This window comes from Nilaparvata lugens, chromosome 6, assembly GCF_014356525.2.
Source record: "Nilaparvata lugens isolate BPH chromosome 6, ASM1435652v1, whole genome shotgun sequence".
NCBI lineage: Eukaryota > Metazoa > Arthropoda > Insecta > Hemiptera > Delphacidae > Nilaparvata > Nilaparvata lugens.
The window spans coordinates 47,516,609-47,535,905 of NC_052509.1; the positions used below are offsets into that span (position 1 = coordinate 47,516,609).

A 19,297-nucleotide genomic window follows, 5' to 3' on the forward strand; every position below is an offset into this window, starting at 1 on the left:
CATTCTATTTAGAAACAGATGGGATAGAGAATAGAATGACCAAAACCTTCATGAATGCAAAATATTAAGCGAATATGAACATGAGAATTTGTGTGGTAATAAACTAAACCAAAAGTATGCAAAATGATACATCATCTACTTGTAAGTCTTTGAGAAGATAGAAATTCCTTTGTTAGATGATGAATACATAATAAGATAACTTACCGGGTCATGACCAAGGAGATCTTTTACAGTGTTAGACACGAACACAATCTTTCCACTTCCAGAAACCACTAGCAAGACTGACTCCAGACTCTGCAACGAATAATTATTATTTAAGGATCAAAGATTGTTACAATATCAACAAATTTACTACGAATTTACAAAGTATAGAGGTACTGCTTTGTCAAGTATATATTTACTCAATAATCATGTAGAGCTACACATACTACGTATGCTAGAAAAATAAACACTGCATATGATAAAATATACCTAGATGGACTATAAAATGAGAAATATGTATTAACCTGAGAAAGGAGTAAGACATAATTTCACAACATTGACTTTTAAAGTCGGGGCAAAATTGGAAAGTAATCATTGACGAAATGAATCATAAGAAGAAAATGATGGAAATTGAACTCAACACATCATAATAAATGACAATTTAGTGAATTATTTCAATGAATTGAAAGTAAATTCAGAGAGTTGACCGAAAAGTGAAAAAAATGTATCATACAGTAGAACTGAAGTTCTAGTAAAAGATTGAATTGGAATAAGACGAAACTGGAAAAAAGGATTGTAGATGGAATGAAATGTGGATAGACTTGATAAGGCTTGGAAAGGCAGGCATTCCTCAAAGTGCTCGAAATATTAAAATTCATTTTGACGCTCAAAGGCGTGTCACTGAGAAATTCACCTTCTACTTAGTAACATGTGACACAAGGCAATGGATCTTTTCATCTTATAATGGAAAGTGATACTGACATTTCTTCAGCTTCAATGGAAAAAGTTCAAAAGGTGATCTACTAACTTTACTTATATTGTCAGATATAGGATTCAATAATGAATCATGTAATATGCCTTGTAAAATGTAAGACTTCTACTCTTGGACATGTATTATTTTGGCACATGTGAAACAGAGGATCAATAACCACAAAACCACTATTATTTCTCAACAAAGTTTCTTAGTTCGTGTCCGCAACAATGATACTCAGATGACCTTGCAAGGATAACCACCTCTTCTGCTAACTAACTTGGACATTGAATTCAACTACTAAATAACAATTAGTGTACTATAATCTTACTCTACACTCATGTTTAAAATAATTTGAATGATATTATAATCTAATTGATTGCAGTTATCTGTTCCTTATTACAAACATTTAATTTTAAAATTCTTGGGTACGATACGAAGATTGACAATGAGGCTTTGATTTTAATCAGGATTTGGGAAATTTAGAAAATATGGATTTATAATTTATAATATAATGAACTAGAGATCTACAAGTGTATTGAATACACTTTCCTTGTGAAGACAAAAAATAAATTTTGCAATGGAAAAAATAATGGCAAACTTAAATCCATTAAAACTTTTACGGATAAAAGAGAGAAGTGAATAATTTGCGATTCTTTGAAGCCTCTATCAGAAAATAGTCTGAAGAAGAACGAAGAAAAAAATGCAAGATAAGTAGTACGAACAAACTATTTTCTACTTCCATCGCCAATACGAAGCTCTTTATACAAATATGCCATTAATAATGACTGAGATTTATTCTAATATTGGTGATATAAAATTGAACTCTTGATTAAAAAGCGAAAATAATTGATAAATTATTAACACAGAATGAACATTTTCACATATAATTATTATCAACACCTATAACAACAAGAAATAATGATCGACTCGTGTAATCAACGTTCTTATCACTGGGGTGCAGTAAATCAATGTCAGAATCAGAAGGAAATTCATATTTTTGTAGATAAGAAAGAAGCACAGTCACTAGAAGAATATTTCACGGAAGCTTTCGGAGATGGAAAGAAATGCAAATTGAGGAAAACTGGATGAAAATACAATATTTCCACGCGGGGTTACTAAAAATCTTGAAATATCAAGAGAGAAAAAAGGATCAAGATGATTCTTCTTCTAGGAAAAATCTGGGGTATCTTCAATTATGTGAGAGATGCTAGTACAGTTTTATCAAAGGAAAATTCAAATTATCTTTACCTCCAGCAGAAACTTTTCCCAGTCAAAGCTCTTAATATTGGGCTGCAGCAGCTTGAGAAGTCCCGGCTTCAGTTCTGCAACACAAGAAAACTGAAATGAACATACCAAATTCAAACTCTAAACTAAAGAATTATTAAGTTTGAAAGTAACCAAGTTTACTTATCAAAAACTCACACTTCTTCATTCACTGCACTCATTAATGTTACAGTAATTATTGACTGATTAATCTCTTTAGATTATCAGAGGATAATCTATCTATAGTGAGATTCATGTTATAAAATTAGTGGAAGTGATAGAACGGCATAATTGCCAAGTTTCTTTTTCCACCACCCTCTACAGTAGATGGCTTTGATTGAAGAGAACTCCGTGTATTAGATATAATATCAACTCTTGATTCTTGTTAATGATAATCAATCATATCATAAACGTACTATATTCGTTAAGAAAATATACCTTTTCAATGATGAAGATTCATTGATTCATAAGTGATATTTGGCTACAGTGCGCAATTGGAAAAGAATAGAGCTGATTGCTTCATCTAATAACATACAAGGATAGCTGACTTCATAGCGTGAGCCTCACGATAAATATAATTCGTTCTCATGAATAAAATAAAATACTATACTCGGAGAAACAATGGATTTCAAGTGAATTTTCGATATTAACTTTGAATGTTCAACCGTATTTTTTTTAATACTGAGATGTGATGGCACTATTAATATAAATAAACATCAATAACATTGAATTTTACATCGTTCTTTTTGACATCCCGGTATGTGATGCAATTTCAACACACACACAATGTTTACATGAGCATATACTCATGCAAGCACATGCAGCATGATATGACATGATCGAATTTCGTGGGTCAGAGCAGCATACTAGCTACCAAGCCTGACACTGACACTATGATAAACCAATTTGATAGCGCTATCAAAATCAGAATCAAGCACTACACGTGTAAGCTCACCAACTGAAAGTTAGTTAATTCGGGAAATTGATCAGATTGATGTGTGATATGGTAGAACACCCACGTCACATTTAACAGAACTGAATAGTTTCAAGCAATTTGGATCAAAGGATTCATCAATTCTCATTTCCAACCTTTGAATTATTCATTCGTTCTGTAAACATTAGGAGAAGTTTATCTTTAAATACCAACATTGTTCTCGGTTTCGATCATTGGAATTGTAATTCAACTAGATCATTTGAAGGAAAAATATTTACTTGAAAAGCCAAAAAAACTGTTACTGTAAAACTGTGTTATATTGCTAGTCACTGTTGAACTGTTTACTTGTGAAACATGTAGTGTATTCAGGAGCCAGTCATGAATTTCCAGTAAGTTACCAAAAATTTAGTGAAGTAGTCAAAAATTATAGTTGAACAAGCATTACCAAGTTCTTACTTTCTTACTTTTGACTCAAGTATACGTGCCTCAAAAATATTAGTGAACTAGTCGGGAATAATAGTTGAACGATCGCTAGTTGGTTTCATAGTTGGTTCCATAAAATACAGAAAATAATTACTTTCTACAGAGAATGGTTTTCACCAGATTCATTTCAGAACACCTGCTCCGTTCTCAAAGGATATACCTATTCCACTACTATTTGAAAATAGCTTTAATAGATTCCATAATACTCTGACCATTTGCCAAATTTCACTCGAAAAAGGAATGGATGACTAAAGGGACACTCAATAACAGCAGAATTAACCCAAGCCTAAATAAGAAGTTCTCAATTAGCGACAAAGAGTTCGATCATTTTCAATTAGCCTAAATAATTTTTGATTGAAGATTTCATTCAGCAAGGTGGTTTATTGCACAAAAACTTTTTAAAAATCAGTGACCTATAAGATTATGGTGCTGATAGAAAAGGCGACATCGCTTCCTTCTTCTTCTTTAGGTACCTTCTCCATTCTGGAGGTTGGCTACCATCATGGCAATTCTCACCTTGTTTACTGCGGCTCGGAAGAGGTCCTGTGACGAGCAGTTGAATGCCTCCCTCAGGTTTCTCAACCAAGACACTCTTCTACGCCCCACCGAACGCCTACCAACAAGTTTACCTTGTATTATGAGGTGCAGCATTCCATACTTAGGTCCTCTCATAATGTGCCCAAAGTATTTCAACTTCCTTATCTTAATTTCACGCACAATATTGAGTTGTTTACCCATACGTCTGAGAACTTCTGCATTTGTGACTCTATCTGTCCAAGATATACGGAGAATACGTCGGTAGGTCCACATTTCGAACGCCTGAAGTTTGGCCTCACATTCCTTATTCAAAGTCCATGCTTCTAACCCATACAAAAGAACAGGAAACACATAGCACTGTAAGAGGCGGGTTCTGACCTCAAGACACAAATCACGAGCCGACAGAAGAGGTCTCATTCTTATAAATGCAGCTCTGGCTTTCTCAATTCGTATCTTGATCTCTGGCATGTGACTTGCATTGCAGCAAACGCGGGTACCCAGATAGTTATAGGCTTCCACTCGTTCTATTTTATCCCGTCCAGCAAAAAGGTGATCTTGGGGAATTCCTTGCTTAGTGATGACCATATACTTTGTCTTCTTGGCATTTAATGTGAGATCAATTTAGATCATGGACAACTTTTATCCTGGTAGATGCATCTTTCAATCTGTTCACATCTATCTGGTCTGGCAACTTTGGTTGGATGAGTTTCTTCAACTTGATGAGAACTTCTGCTACCAGAATATTGTGATCTGATCCAATATAGGCTCCAGGGTATGTTTTGGCACTCTTAACTGAATTTCTAAACCTGTGATTGATAGTGATGTAGTCAATTTGGTTACGAATAATTGTGCCTGGCCTATCCCTTGGTGATGTCCAGGTGTAGAGACGTCTTTTAGGCAGTCTAAATAAGGTGTTGGCAAGAACCATCTTGTTTTCTTGACAGAACGACAGTAACCTGTCACCACGATCATTGCGTACTCCAAGTCCAAACCCACCCATGACTTCACTTTGTGGGCTCTCACCAACCTTAGCATTGAAATCACCCAGTACCATGGTGACATCCATGCTCTTTGTCAACTTGAGGGCAGAATTGATGTCTTTGTAGAATTCCTCAACCTCTTCATCCTCCTTATCAAGTGTAGGAGCATACGCTTGAATGATGTTGAGCAGCCTTCCTTGTGCATTCAATTGTAGGAGCACAACTCTATTTGACAAGGGCAAAAAGTGTTTGACAGACTTGTTGATGTCATTGCTGACTGCAATAGCCACTCCATGGTACTCAATTGTTCCTTCAGGGCTGCCAGAATGATATATGGTAGTGTCCTGAATCACTGTTTTCCCAACCCCATTCCAGTGTGTCTCACTAATACCAAGTATTTTCACCCCAAGCCTCTTCATTTGTTGGATTACACTATGTGATTTCCCCAATTCTTTCATACCCTGGACATTCCAAGTCGCTATTCTGGTTCTTTCCTTGAAGATGGTTGATTCCTTCACCACATTTGTTAGAATTGTCCCCCCCGGAGATCCGAATGGGGGACTTACTCCGGACTGATAATTTACTCTAACTGCCATGATGAGTGTACTAGGACATACATAATGTATCTTTAATGAGGTGGTTGTCCGTTGCCTTCCTCATCCTTATGCCGTTGATCAAATATGATTCATCCGCCTTTAAGAGCAATTTCTTACTCTAGGGACAAAAGAGTGCCCATTTTCTTCCAATCTCCTCCACCCGTAGCTGTTGGATTGCAAGAAATTGATTGTTTATACCGACAATCATTCGGTTGTGGCTGCTCAATCTACACTTTGTGTAAAAGATGACCCAACATGTTGGAAAATGAATGAGAAAGGAAAATAAGCCCCTTGTCCCCAACGTGTGGTTGAAGGAACAGGGCTTGAAAGGCAAGAACTTGACCAAGGAAGGCCAGACAGAAAGATAAAAGATGAGTAAAGAAAGAATGACACAAAGCCAAGTCAATAGAAAAACTGTCATTCCAAAGAGGAAAGGATTCAGAACATGTTGAAGAGGAAGAAGGGAGTGGGAATAAGGGCTCTGGAAGAAGAGGGCCCCCTTTTAGTCGCCTCTTACGACAAGCAGGGGATACTGTGGGTGATATTCTTTCCTTCAACTTGAGTACTGAGTCTACCTTGTTCGACTCTTCCGTTTCCCCCAACCCACAGGGGAGACATCGCTTCCAAAACGGACAAATTCCAAAAATGGATCATAACTATTGGTGAATATGCAGTTACAGTTTCTGACAGAGTAGTTCTCAATTGATTGTTCAAATTGGCTTGGCTGGTTCCGAATCAGTCGTTAACAAGCTCATACTACAGGTATAGGTATAGTATAGTACAGGTGGGTACAGTCGGGCAGTAGTATATAGAAGTATAGTGGCCGTAAACTGGATGATAGCAGTATAATAGTGGATGAGATGAGAATTCAACTGCTAAATGAAGTTAACTGGAGTAGAAACGATCAAGTGCATTCTACTCTAAATTACTGTTTCCAGCAGGACTCACTTCACGGCCATTGTTCGTGAGGGCTCAATAAAGCCGACATATCTGCGTCCTACAAATTACCCGCCTTGGTTCCATACTAAAGGATGCAGTCGTACTCGGGAATTATTTGTGGCAGTTTTACCGGGAATGCAAGTTGCCAAGATCACAAGAGCAATTAGGACTGGAATCGCTCTCAACTTTGCTTCAACTCCTACAGTCAAAACTGGAAATGTGCAGTTCAAAACACTTCGTTTCAAAATACGCTTTAGTAAAGGAGAGTGTGTTCACAGTATGAGAAAGATGAGGGAAGTTTTACTATGTAAGACAAGTGAAATCCAGGAACGTATGAATCAGAGGGACTGAGGATTTAAACTACTCAAAATTCATGTATCAATACACAGAAAAAAATCAATATTAAAGCAATTTAGTCACGTCGATATGATGGACAAATCTGGGTACTGTTTCGTTATGAAAATGTGCACTCATTCCTTTTTATGAGAAAAGTTATACTGTACTTTGTTCAACACATTCCAATTATTATGGACATTAAGGCTCCATTTATGAGTATGCGCATGCGTTTTGGTATGGACAATAATGAACAGAACATTTTTAAATACATTGGAACAAATGAACACTTTTGTGTACAAGCGTTCGTTTTTCTGTTCTCGTCTTTTTTTAAGCTTGCCACGGTGTTTCCGAAACGGACAATGAACAACAAAAGAAATTCAAAACGACTACATCAAATCAAAATGTAAGACAACAAATTTCATGTTTTTCACATTTTTATATTGTCTGTCCAAAAACTTCATGCTTAACAATACCTAAGTTTCAGTGAAAACGTTTCCAATAGAATCAATAAAAGAGTTTTGTATTGGCGGAAAAGCTGAATGTTCCTCATGGCTATTTTCAGAGAGAAAATATTACTATCATTCAATATTATTCCAGAGATATTTTCAACAATTTTCATGAAATTAAAACATACTGAACCCTTGTTACACGGCAATGTTTTCAATCAAACAGCTTATATATTGTTTTAGGGAAGTTCATAGCCTGAAATCAATATGTAATGTTAACGTCATACTGGTTCAATATTCGGATTAATTAGTCTTTAGAACAGTATGATATCTGCACATACAGGAATCTGAATATCCTGGTGGAATTGATCCTTCCAGGAAGGAAGCTATATGCTTGATTGAGGTTGTAAGGAAATCCCACAGTGCTACCAATCGTACCAAACTGTACAACATTTCCCTTTGACTTTCTTAGAAAATCATCGGATTTCTCTCTAGATCTAGATGGAGGAATACTTAGTGACTTCAATGACTCAAAGCATCATTAAGATAATGAAAACTACTAATATAGTCCAGGCAACGAATGCTCAAATAAAGGTATAGAGGGAAAAGTTTGGAACACAATTTTCAACTCGACAGCTCTATTAAGGATAGTTGGAGGATTAACATATCAAAAGTCCTCACCGCTACCCCCTGTGCTAAAGGGGTGGGGGTGGTTTAAAAGTACCATCTATTCATTTTTCGCAAATATCTCGGAAAATATGCATATTATGAACATTTATATCTCTTGCAAAATTGAAGCTTACAAAATTACCAACAAGTTTTGTCCTTCACATTTTTCCATATCTCTCTCATAGTTTCTGAGATATCCGCCCTTGAATGTGATACATTTTGAGAAAAAACACTTCTGCCTTCAAGTTTTTCATCTTTTCGGCCTTATAATTTTTGAACGATTGATGAAAAAAATCCGTACTGATTATGAGCTGATAGAGCATCAAATTATCTTCAATTAGATGTATATTCTCACTAGTTTACGCATTTCCCTACGACTGTTGCAGCAATTTTAGTGTAGGGAGTGAAATTTTCTGTTCAACAATAGATCAGTTGACAATGAAATTTGAAGGGAATGTTTGGAACACAATTTTCGACTTTGCAGTTTTGTTGAGACTAGTTTGGAGGTGAGCATATCAAAGATCCCAACCCTTACATCATGTGCTGAAGGGATAAGGGTGGTTCGAAAGTTGCGTTTTCCACTTATTACTTACATGCTTATACCTTGGAAACAATGGGTTATTTTGACATAATCAACTTCATAAAAATGAAGGTTAATAAATTTCCTACAAGTTTTGCCTGATAGAGGTTTTAGATAAATCCTATACTTTTCGAGATATTCATGTTCTAAAGTGATGCATTCTCAGAAAACCAGATTTTCTTCCATTTTTTCGCTCATTCAAGTCTTATAGTTTTTCAACAATTGATAGAACAAGAATGTGCTAAATACGAGATTGTAGAGCATTGAATTATCTTTTATTTCATGTATAATTCTACTATTTGACACAATCCCATACGACTGTCGCACCAGTTTCGAGTGTCTTTGTTTGGTAGAAAGTCGTATGGGATTGCATCACTTTAGAACATGAATATCTCGAAAAGTATAGGATTTATCTAAAACCTCTATCAGACAAAACTTGTAGGAAATTTATTAAGCTTCATTTTTATGAAGTTGATTATGTCAATATAACCCATTGTTTCCAAGATATAAGCATGTAAGTAATAAGTGGAAAACGCAACTTTCAAACCACCCTCATCCCTTCAGCACATGATGTAAGGGTTGGGATTTTTGATATGCTCACCTCCAAACTAGTCTCAACAAAGCTACAAAGTCGAAAATTGTGTTCCAAACATTCCCTTCAAATTCCATTGACAACTAATCTATTGTTGCTGAACAGAAATTTTACTCTCAACACTAAAACTGCTGCCACACTGGTAGGGAAATGCGTAAAATAGTGAGAATATACATCAAATTTCGTTGACTGGACTAATAGCCACTCAACACTTTCTCAAATAATCAATTCCTAACCTTACAATTTATAAAATAATTTTTTCGCCACATTTTGTGAAATATTTCAGTAATCCCCCCTTTCAAGTTGGAAAATACATCTACCCCCACATTTTTTTATTATAACGTTTATCAATTAAACCAATTGAATGGTTTATACATCCATTTAGACTACGAATCAAAATCAGTGATTTTCTGGACATAGTTTGTTACTCGTTTCCTAAAAATATTAATAGTATAGTCTATTGATCTATTATGCATTCATTCACTAGGTTGTAAAATGATATCAGTTCTTGGATACTATTCATATTATTCAATTTTGAATCCAGATTATTCTACCTACATCCTCATATAATAATGGTGATTATTAAATAGGCACATAGTGCAGTATGCTGGTATAAATAGTAAAATAGCATCCTATGAATAGCTGTAGCATAGCAAATAAGTATAAGAATTATTCAGGTCTACTATATTTGAGCGAGCGAAGCGGATAAGTTGAAAATGTAATACGTAGAATAATATAGCGTGATATTAAAATCACTACTAAAAATAATCATGCAGACCATAATCCAAGCACATTTTCAAAACTATCACGAGCATAAATCCAAAAAATCTGTCGTTTTTGGTTGATATATTCTCTTTAGAATGATTAAGCTATAAATTAAAGAAGATGTCAATATCCTGAAATTTGTTGATATTGAGTTCTTCAGACCCGTGGGCTTACTAGTTTATCAAAGGAAATTAGAATACCAAATATAATAGAACCTTAGGTATTGTTTTAACAGGCAATAACTGTATAGAAGTTTTTGCTATTAGAAAAAACGACTAGCAGTCAGATATTTTACAATAAATGAATTAATCACTCACTGTGACAACGAGATCTTTCGGCAGGTCCGCCATCTTCTTGGTTGTCCAAGACAAGCTTTTGTGTTGTGTTTAATTTAATGCTGTTCTGAGTGATTATATTTAGTACTTGGTATCTTTATGGTTGTCCAAGACAACCAAGAAGATGGCGGACCTGCCGAAAGATCTCGTTGTCACAGTGAGTGATTAATTTATATATTGTAAAATATCTGACTGCTAGTCGTTTTTTTCTAATAGCAAAAAGTGATTTAATAAAAAGCAGTTCGTGATGGAAAACAACATTGTAGAATTGTATAGAAGTTTTTATCTTTATTTCACTGAATTAGTGATAGTAAATTATTTCAATCATTTTTTTGTTTTTGTCAAAATAAAAAATGAGTTGTGTTGTGTTTAGTTTAATGCTGTTCAGAGTGATTATATTTAGTGCTTAGTGCCTTTATGGTAGTTTGACAATGAATGAGTAACAAAAAACGATTTGATTTGATTTGATTTGAGTTGTGTTCAGTTTCATGTTGTTGAGAGTGATCATATTAATTACTTCGTGTCTTTATAGTAGTCTGACAATTAATGAGTAGGCCTACATACGTGTTTCGATGCGTATGAATGAGGCGGTGAGCCTGAGTATGCCGGTGCGGTCAGTGCGCTTGTTGGCGGCCGAAGCCAGCGACACGAGGGGCACAATGCGCCCCAGCTCGTGCACAGAACGCAGCATCTTGTCGCGCCGGTTCTTCTCCGCCCTATTCCGCGACTCGCGCACCGGGTTCGAACTGCTGCTGAAACACAAAACAAACAAACAAATCAGCAACACTATTTCCACAATGGATACACAATACTACAGGTATTATATAACATAATGCTAGAAAGAATACTAGATAATACTTGATACTAGAAGTATTGCATAATGCAAAATTCATCATCATTTTACGTGCAGGAAGATGTTGATGACTTCTTCTTCGAGCAATGAAGATTATTACTCCTTGAACAAGAAGTAAAGTACATAATACAAGAAAATAAAACACAATTATTCTTGTACAGAGCTTACAAGGAGCCGAGAACTAAATAAATATTAAACATATCATTTGATTTTTTTATTAATACCAAAGTTTGTACACAACAAACAATTCTAAAAAACAGATCACTACTGGGCAATAGTTAGGATGGAATTTAGATGGTCACTAAGGCAATAGTTAGGATGGAAGGAGATAAAAAGATAGAAGGAGAGACTTATGAACAAAACAACATCAATCATTGGATCCAAAATAGCATCTATTATGTAACTTATACGCATATTATTACTATGAAAATTGATGGAGCTGAAGCTGGGAGATCACATCTAGCTTTTCAAAGTATTCAAAATGCATATTCATGTTCCTTATCATCTTCATTAATCAAAGTTAAAGTTTAAGTCTATTGATTGAAGTTTCAATATCCTTTATTATTTATTGATTGATACAATAAGTACATCATCAAAATGATAGGGAGACATAAAATAAGGTAACCTTGTGCTATTCCTCTCCCAAATTTAGATAAGGTTACACATAGTCCTTAATAGGTTGAGTCTTTTAGTTCTTCACTTCACAAAATTTCACAGTCCTTACGGCTTAATTATTTTCACAAAGTACATTTTTAAATTCAGATGCTTCAAAACCAAACATAGAAGAAATATTTCACATTACCATCACTAAAATAGGAAATATTCACATATTGGAAGAAATATTTTCTCTCAAGAAATAATAGAATCACTTCTCAATATCACATTGAAACATTGAATACTGACATAATTTTTCAAGATTATCTATTCAATGTAAAACTAATTAATTTCATTCGTATGAAATGAGAGGTTGAATTCACAATTGAAGATGTAATAATTAAATTTCAATTGAAGTACAGTATTTTGTGTTCAATTTGTTCAAACTCTACAATGAGAGCTAATAGTTACAATTTCAACCAGTGCAATTTCATTACGAATACGAAAATTACAATTCACAGCAATCCCAACAGAAAAATTATAATGTTAATCAGATAAAAATACAAACGGAAGATTTAAAAAATGAATAAAAACCATGTGCGCACGAGTGGAGTTGAAAAGAAGTGTTAAATCACCCGTGAATTCATCTTCGTCTATCAAATAAATTATTAAATTTTCAATTTACATCATTCAGTCAAGGACAGAGACATTGGAGCTTGCCATTGTAATGCAATACACGATGGATGTAAGTGATTTTTCTAATCATCCATACACTTGATACCTGTATAGTTATCACCTTATCACTTTGTGAATCTCATCTATTCGATTCTCTCCGATGCAATATTCACAAAATAGAAATCAGTGTGAAACGTAATCATTGGAAATACTTTGTTGCAGCATGAAGAAACAAGATAGAATGAGAACATTGCAGTATTCTCATAGCTCTAGAAATAATTGGAAAGAAAATCCACTACAGAAAGCGAGAAACAATCTCGCCATTTTTCATACGATCTGTAGCATTTTCCACCATTTTTCCTTCCTGAAATAATGTTTTAAGAAGAAAATGCAATCTTCCTTATGATTGTAGGAATTTAGTTTGAGTGCTCTCCCTCTTGATGTTTCTGCATTCTATTTTCACCTCTAGATTTTGTTTTGTAAGAGAATGTTGTTAGTATGAAGGGCTGTATTCCTGTTCAGGATGGGATGATTTCGAGTAGCCAAGTTTCCAGTTGGCTGGATAATCTTCTCTAACATCCAAGAAACTATTTCAAGAGCTGTTCACATTCCACTCCAAAAATTTCAAATTGTCGACGTGCATTTCTGCTGGAACCCTTCAAACATCGAGGGGTTTCTGCGAATCGTGCACTGGCCGCCCTGACACACATTTTTCGCGCGCGTTCCTTTCCCGCGCTTTTCGTCCAATAAACAGTCGAGAGTACCACGTGCTCTCAATTAGCGCGCCAATGGAAGAAGGACATCTTTATTCTTTCCCTGTCAACAAAGCAGCACCACGCAACGCACTACGTGTCTTTCGCACGTGGCTCTTGGCCCTTATTGGCCTACAATTATTTATTAGCTACCGGAACACAATTCTATCACAACAGCATGAATTCTTCATTATTTCCTTCTATTAGCCTGAATTTTAGAAAGGAATGGTATTCAGTTTCAATGTATTTTTTTTAATGAAACAATCTGTACAGAGTAACCCACTGAGTCTCCTTTTATTTGAATTGGCCAATTATAACAATGGTTCAATTTGTTCATCAGGTGCCCACCGATTACGCCTGGCGAACACCGACGCGGGATAAGAGAGCCGGATAACTGAGAGCCGGATGATTTAAAATCAGATCTTAATCATATTCTACGGAAAAAAGGGTTGAGAACCAAAGTTTTTGTTCAATTTCAAATAAAAAACCAAAAACAAATAATAATTGTAATTTAATATATTGCAGAAACTAAATCTTATACAGTATAACCTCAAAATGAATCTACAACAAAAATCAATCTGGCAGCGTCTACTGAGAATTGCTGCTTGTATAATTCTGAAACGAGGAAATAGTATATATTTTTCTTCTTGTTCGAAGGCGGAATGACAGAAATCACTATCTTCAATATGAATAGATTGCAAAACATAAATGGATCACTGAAAATTCAAGAGTGCTTTTAGTTGGAAGAGACTCTTGAAAATCAGGAATAGGATAATATAGGATTAGAATTAGACGCAAGTTAGCATCAAGTGTATTGAGGTCAAATTTAATGTAATTATTACTCATTCAAATCCAATGAAAACTTGTAAAAGATAATATTGGAGCTCAATGATCAATTTAGAATTGTAGAACAAATGAAAGTGCAGCTTTCAGAAAAAAATGAGAACTGTTCCTTCTTTATTTATTCATGTTTAGAATTATGTCTTTACAAAAGTTTTCAACATTGTAAACATATTCCCTTACAATTACATATATTTGGTCGATAAATGAACCATGACTTGTATTCAAGGGACTAAGCATAATCAACAGGGATGATTTGAGGTGCACTATTATCAAACCCAAGATCATTAGCAATATATTGAGCTTGGTAATCATGCCCTCATGTACGGCTTCGATTGGCTCCAGTAAATTCTCAACACATAACTGACAATAATTATTTGCATGAAGGGTGGGGTAAGTGGAAATCATAGTAGTTACCAATTATCGATACCAGATAGCGAAATGCATGTTAGCGAATTCCAACAATGTAAGCTGTATTAGTTGCCTGCTGCTCATCAAATACTACCCAATCACTGGTTTCTGTGTAATGTAGTAAAAGATTACTATCGGTATATCAGAACGTTTTTGTTCAATTTCAAGAATACATATAGAATAGGATTGATGAAGTTAAGTATCTGCTGAAAATGCAAAATCAATGATATAGCTACCATCTTATAACGCAAATCTTTTATTACATTAAAGATTGAACATTTTCTTAACCATACAAAAACATATTAATAGTTCTTTGGTTTGGATCCCAATTTTCTGAAGATCTTAGAAAATCCTCTAGAGGTCTCCTCTTTAGATATATCAGTGTGATTGGATCTACAATGTGCCAGCAAATCAATTTATTGAAAGAGAAGAGACATTAAGTTATAATAGCATATTTCTGAAAACTAAGGACATCATAACATGACTTAGAATATACTATAAGTATATCTGTATAGTATGATAACTTACTAGATAACTTATTCTTAATAGATTGATTAGATTACTATGATGATATTATTTTCAAATAATCAGCATTATTGATAATTTGTTTAGTATGCATTGTTATTATGGGACTTTTCCATAATTGACAAGAGTTTTATCTATGTCAAATCCACATTTATTGAATTTACTGCAGTATCCCGTTGAAACTACAGTAATATTTACAACCATGGTTGTATAGTTACTGTGGTTGAAACCAACATATAATCGGCAGTACTGTGTTAGTTTCAACACGCAACTGTAGTTATGTCAGTAAATTCAATAAATAATGTGGATTTGACAAGAATAAGACTCTTGTTTTTTTTCAATGTTAGCATTAGTTGAATCCTAATCGATGAGGATATTTAAATGGAATGCTAATAGTTTAAAGTAAATATACCTGTAGTTGACTGGATTTGCAGTGCAAATCTCTACAAGAAATCATAAATTTTCAACTGACTTGTTCAAAAACCAGTTTTGAATCACTTTTTCAAGACACATTGGTCATTAACCATATGCTAAGAATCTCCATAGGATATACATTTATTCTGACCAAAAATGATAAGAGATAAGTCTACCAACAGTCGAGTTCCAAACAACCGGGTAGAGATTTTTTATAATTAACGGCGTCGAAATTAATCAACAATCCCAGATCTACACAGGTAACTAATATACAGTCATATACAGTCATAATTAATTATTTTAATATTGTATTCATGCCCCTTATGAGACCGTTTCTTAAAAGAGAATACAATGTATAGCCTACTTAATATTTTCATGAAACAATAATGCAATCCAAAAATTGAAATCAAACAGGCGATATCAATATCACAAAACAAAGAATGAGAATGTGACCTTGTGCTGACGTAATTCACTAATCTATTCATTTTCATTGCCTTTCTCTCTTTTCATTTTATTGTCATCGTATCTTTCTCATTGACTATCTTCCTCGGCAATACTCAACTGTCACACATCCGTCTCTGTCTACTGCATTCCAATGCACTTCGAGTGCATACAACAACGTTGCAAGGTTGACAAGAAAAGTCAACAAATGCGTCGTGCATTTGCAATCATGCATTTAACGCTCATTGTCATTCTCCTACGTGTATTCAACGCTCTTCTTGGTCTCTTCATTTCACTCTCACTCACAATTTCAAACCATATTGCTTTTCACAATAAATTGCATTCTATGCACAATATGCATATTATGAACATAGTAAGTGAGAGAGGCAGTATAATGGAAAGCATGAATCGAGTGGCTTATGGAAATTTCCAATATTTCAAGGTCAAGATTACAGTATTGAAAAGTGATATATTTATGGGAAAGTTCACTGTACCTTTCAATAGATCACCATAAAATATGGATGGATTTAAGCTACGAGAGGGTCTCAGTTGCTAACGATGTCTGTTCATCACGTGCCTATTTTGGCCATTTCGTGGGAAACAAGTCGGAAGTTGAGCCGTTCAGTTGGTCGAATCTCACGGCAACAAGGCATAACCTATAGTGAGGTCCAAGTTATAATGGCAGTATTTGATTAACATTAGTGTTTCTATTCTTGTCCACTATTCGACATAGCAGATAGCGTTATCCTTTTCTAGATCTGCAACGTCGTTACATAATTTTTTAGAGATTTATAAATATAATTGATTAACAAAATATTAAATCACAGTAAATTATGAGGATGAATTATTTAGTCATTGAAAAATATTTTCTCTCGGCGAATAAAATATAATTGATCATGTTTAACAAAAATGAACATTTCATATTACATCAGATATACACTGCCAGAAGGCAGTGACAGCTATCCTCCTTTATAGAAGGCAGTGACAAAGCAGAAAGGCAGAAAATTAGCAACGCTGTCCTCCTATCTTTCTCCACTACCATTCAAACATGGACCTCACTATAACAGGTTATGTTTCAAAGGTGAAGGTACCTACCCACTAGTACGGTTACTGTTTTTAAATGACAATATGCTGATATTATTAGAAATTATTATAAAAATCATTTGAATATAATATGATACTGTATTCACTGGACTTTCTTAAAGCAACGGAAATTAAACGAACTGAGATTTCGACAAACTGAGACCCTCCCAAACAGCTGATTAAGTTAACTGAAACCATGATGAAGTGAGTATCACCCTAAGTGGAGAAAACTTCTATACTACAATCAATAGTTTAAATTTATACTATACTATAATAGTTGAAATTATACTACAGTATAATCTATAGATTGTTTATTATAAGCCGTAACCTGGTATTAACCTTCTTCTACTACAAATTTTACCACTACAACATATTGCAGATTGTACTTATTAATATAAATACTTATTAAATATAATTTATACTAATTGACACTTGAGCAAAAATTTGCATTTGCTCCTCACATAGAGTGAGAAATACAGTACATAGGGTGAATAACATGATACTGAATGACTACGTTCAACCAGGACCTCCTATATAGCAGCAGGTCCTGGTTCAACTCTCTCCAGTTGAGATTGTTTTTGTCTTACCACAAGCTTTTGTTTTTGTCTGCAATGTCTGCAATGGCAACCGTAGACAGAAGCAGTTCTTGCTTCAAGCTATAAGAAGACTGACTGTCAGCATTGTTTGAATATATACCATTGGTGTTATTCACAAGGAATGCTGACAGTTCATAGTGAATCTCAGTTTATTCTGCAGTGCTGAGGGCTACTGCTGCAGGGGACAGAGCACACAACAGCAGACGTCTGGAGGTAGGTCAAGAGCCGACAGCTCTAATCGATTTTAGGCCTACACCCCCACCACAAAAGTTGACGCACACAATACTCTTTATAGCCCCAACCAGACAACATGCCTTCAGGCTTGCCACAGAAGTTTACTGCACAACACACACGCTCCGACAACAAACTAAAAAACAACTTGTAAGAACAGCTTCCGAAACTTGAGGAACAATCTCAATCTAAAAAATAAACTAACTAAGAACGGGGTACAAACTGCTAGTGGGTTACTAACTAACTATGTTGTTCTAACTGGAGCAACAGACTGATCTGGCTACCAAGTTTAATGGAAAAGGGCGGCGATCATTAAATAACACAGGATTCTAATCCTGATGGATAGTTTCACATTACTTGGATACTCGGAACATGCTACTTGTTTGGATTGTTGGAATGCAACGAACATTACCTCTGTTTGAAGTCGTATCAATAACGCATCTCAAAGATTTAAAGTCAAATTTTTGATTTTGTTGTGAAAGTGATGTTGTGGTTGATATCCATATCAAATGAGAATGGGAATGAGAATTACTAATTTATTAAATCAATTTAAGATACTAGTTCCAATTGTTACACATTATCAATCTCTAGTAACCTGAAAGCCTAAACATTGAGCAGCATGATATAGTAGGGGTGAAGCCCTGTGATTGGCCATTTGCTGTTGACCAATGTAGTTTGAGCTCTGCTGCTTTGAGTGGCCAAGACTAGACAGTCAGTTTTCTACCTTTGATTTGTGTATTTTCATGTTTACTAGTTTTCAAATTGTATTTTCTTCCATTCTTCATTATATTATCCATTTGTTCTTGTGAGTGACCAAGTTTCTCTTCAAATTGTTGTTGTTCAACGGTTCTCATGACCGTATTCGAAATACATGGGCTAGTCTAGTTTGGGGGCCAATGACAGTAGAGCTCTACCTCCATTGGTCAAACGCTCATGGCCAATCGTAGGGGCTTCACTCGTACTATAATATTCTACTGCTCAATGTTTAAGCTTTAAGTTCACTAGAGATTAAAATTTATTCTAAAACAATTCATGATAAGCACTAATCTACTTCCGGTTGTTACATCTTATTAATCTCTAGTGGAAATAAATGTTGAGTATGATAACAAGGGTGTTCAAATTAGATTGAAGGGAATCAGTTCTTTCAGGGTGTGCTAAATTAAAATTTTACATTTTTTTATTGAATGTTCTTGTTAGTTTCTCATTCACGTTCTTGCAACATCTTATGGAAGACTCCTAGTATTATGCACTATTATTTCATTGAATCAAAAGCTTGCATCCTTGTATATAAACTAAAAACGCTCCCTAACACTGCTCACAAAGGAATCAGTAGAGAAAAGAAGGGAGTAAATTTGCAAACTTTAAAATAGATCTGATATTATAAGATTGTGACTAATCAAATAACTAGTATCCCAATTAGAAACGTTTAAACCTGAGCTTGCAAACTTTAGAATGGATTCGAATTTATGAAA

General features: G+C 34.7%; 1 protein-coding gene across 4 annotated transcripts in view; it reads right to left on the reverse strand.

The window, feature by feature from the left end:
* Window positions 1-19,297, reverse strand: part of LOC111058432 (aryl hydrocarbon receptor nuclear translocator homolog) — a 183,708-nt gene that overhangs the window by 36,126 nt on the left and 128,285 nt on the right. For 2 of the 4 annotated variants that reach the window (XM_039430949.1, XM_039430951.1), the window contains 3 exons: window positions 10,975-11,162; window positions 2,204-2,277; window positions 205-294 (listed from right to left, as the gene is read on the reverse strand). In XM_039430949.1, the coding sequence (XP_039286883.1) occupies window positions 205-294; window positions 2,204-2,277; window positions 10,975-11,162 (352 nt within the window). The remainder of the gene's footprint in view (window positions 1-204; window positions 295-2,203; window positions 2,278-10,974; window positions 11,163-19,297) is intronic. The other 2 variants (XM_039430952.1, XM_039430950.1) reach the window with 1 other exon arrangement.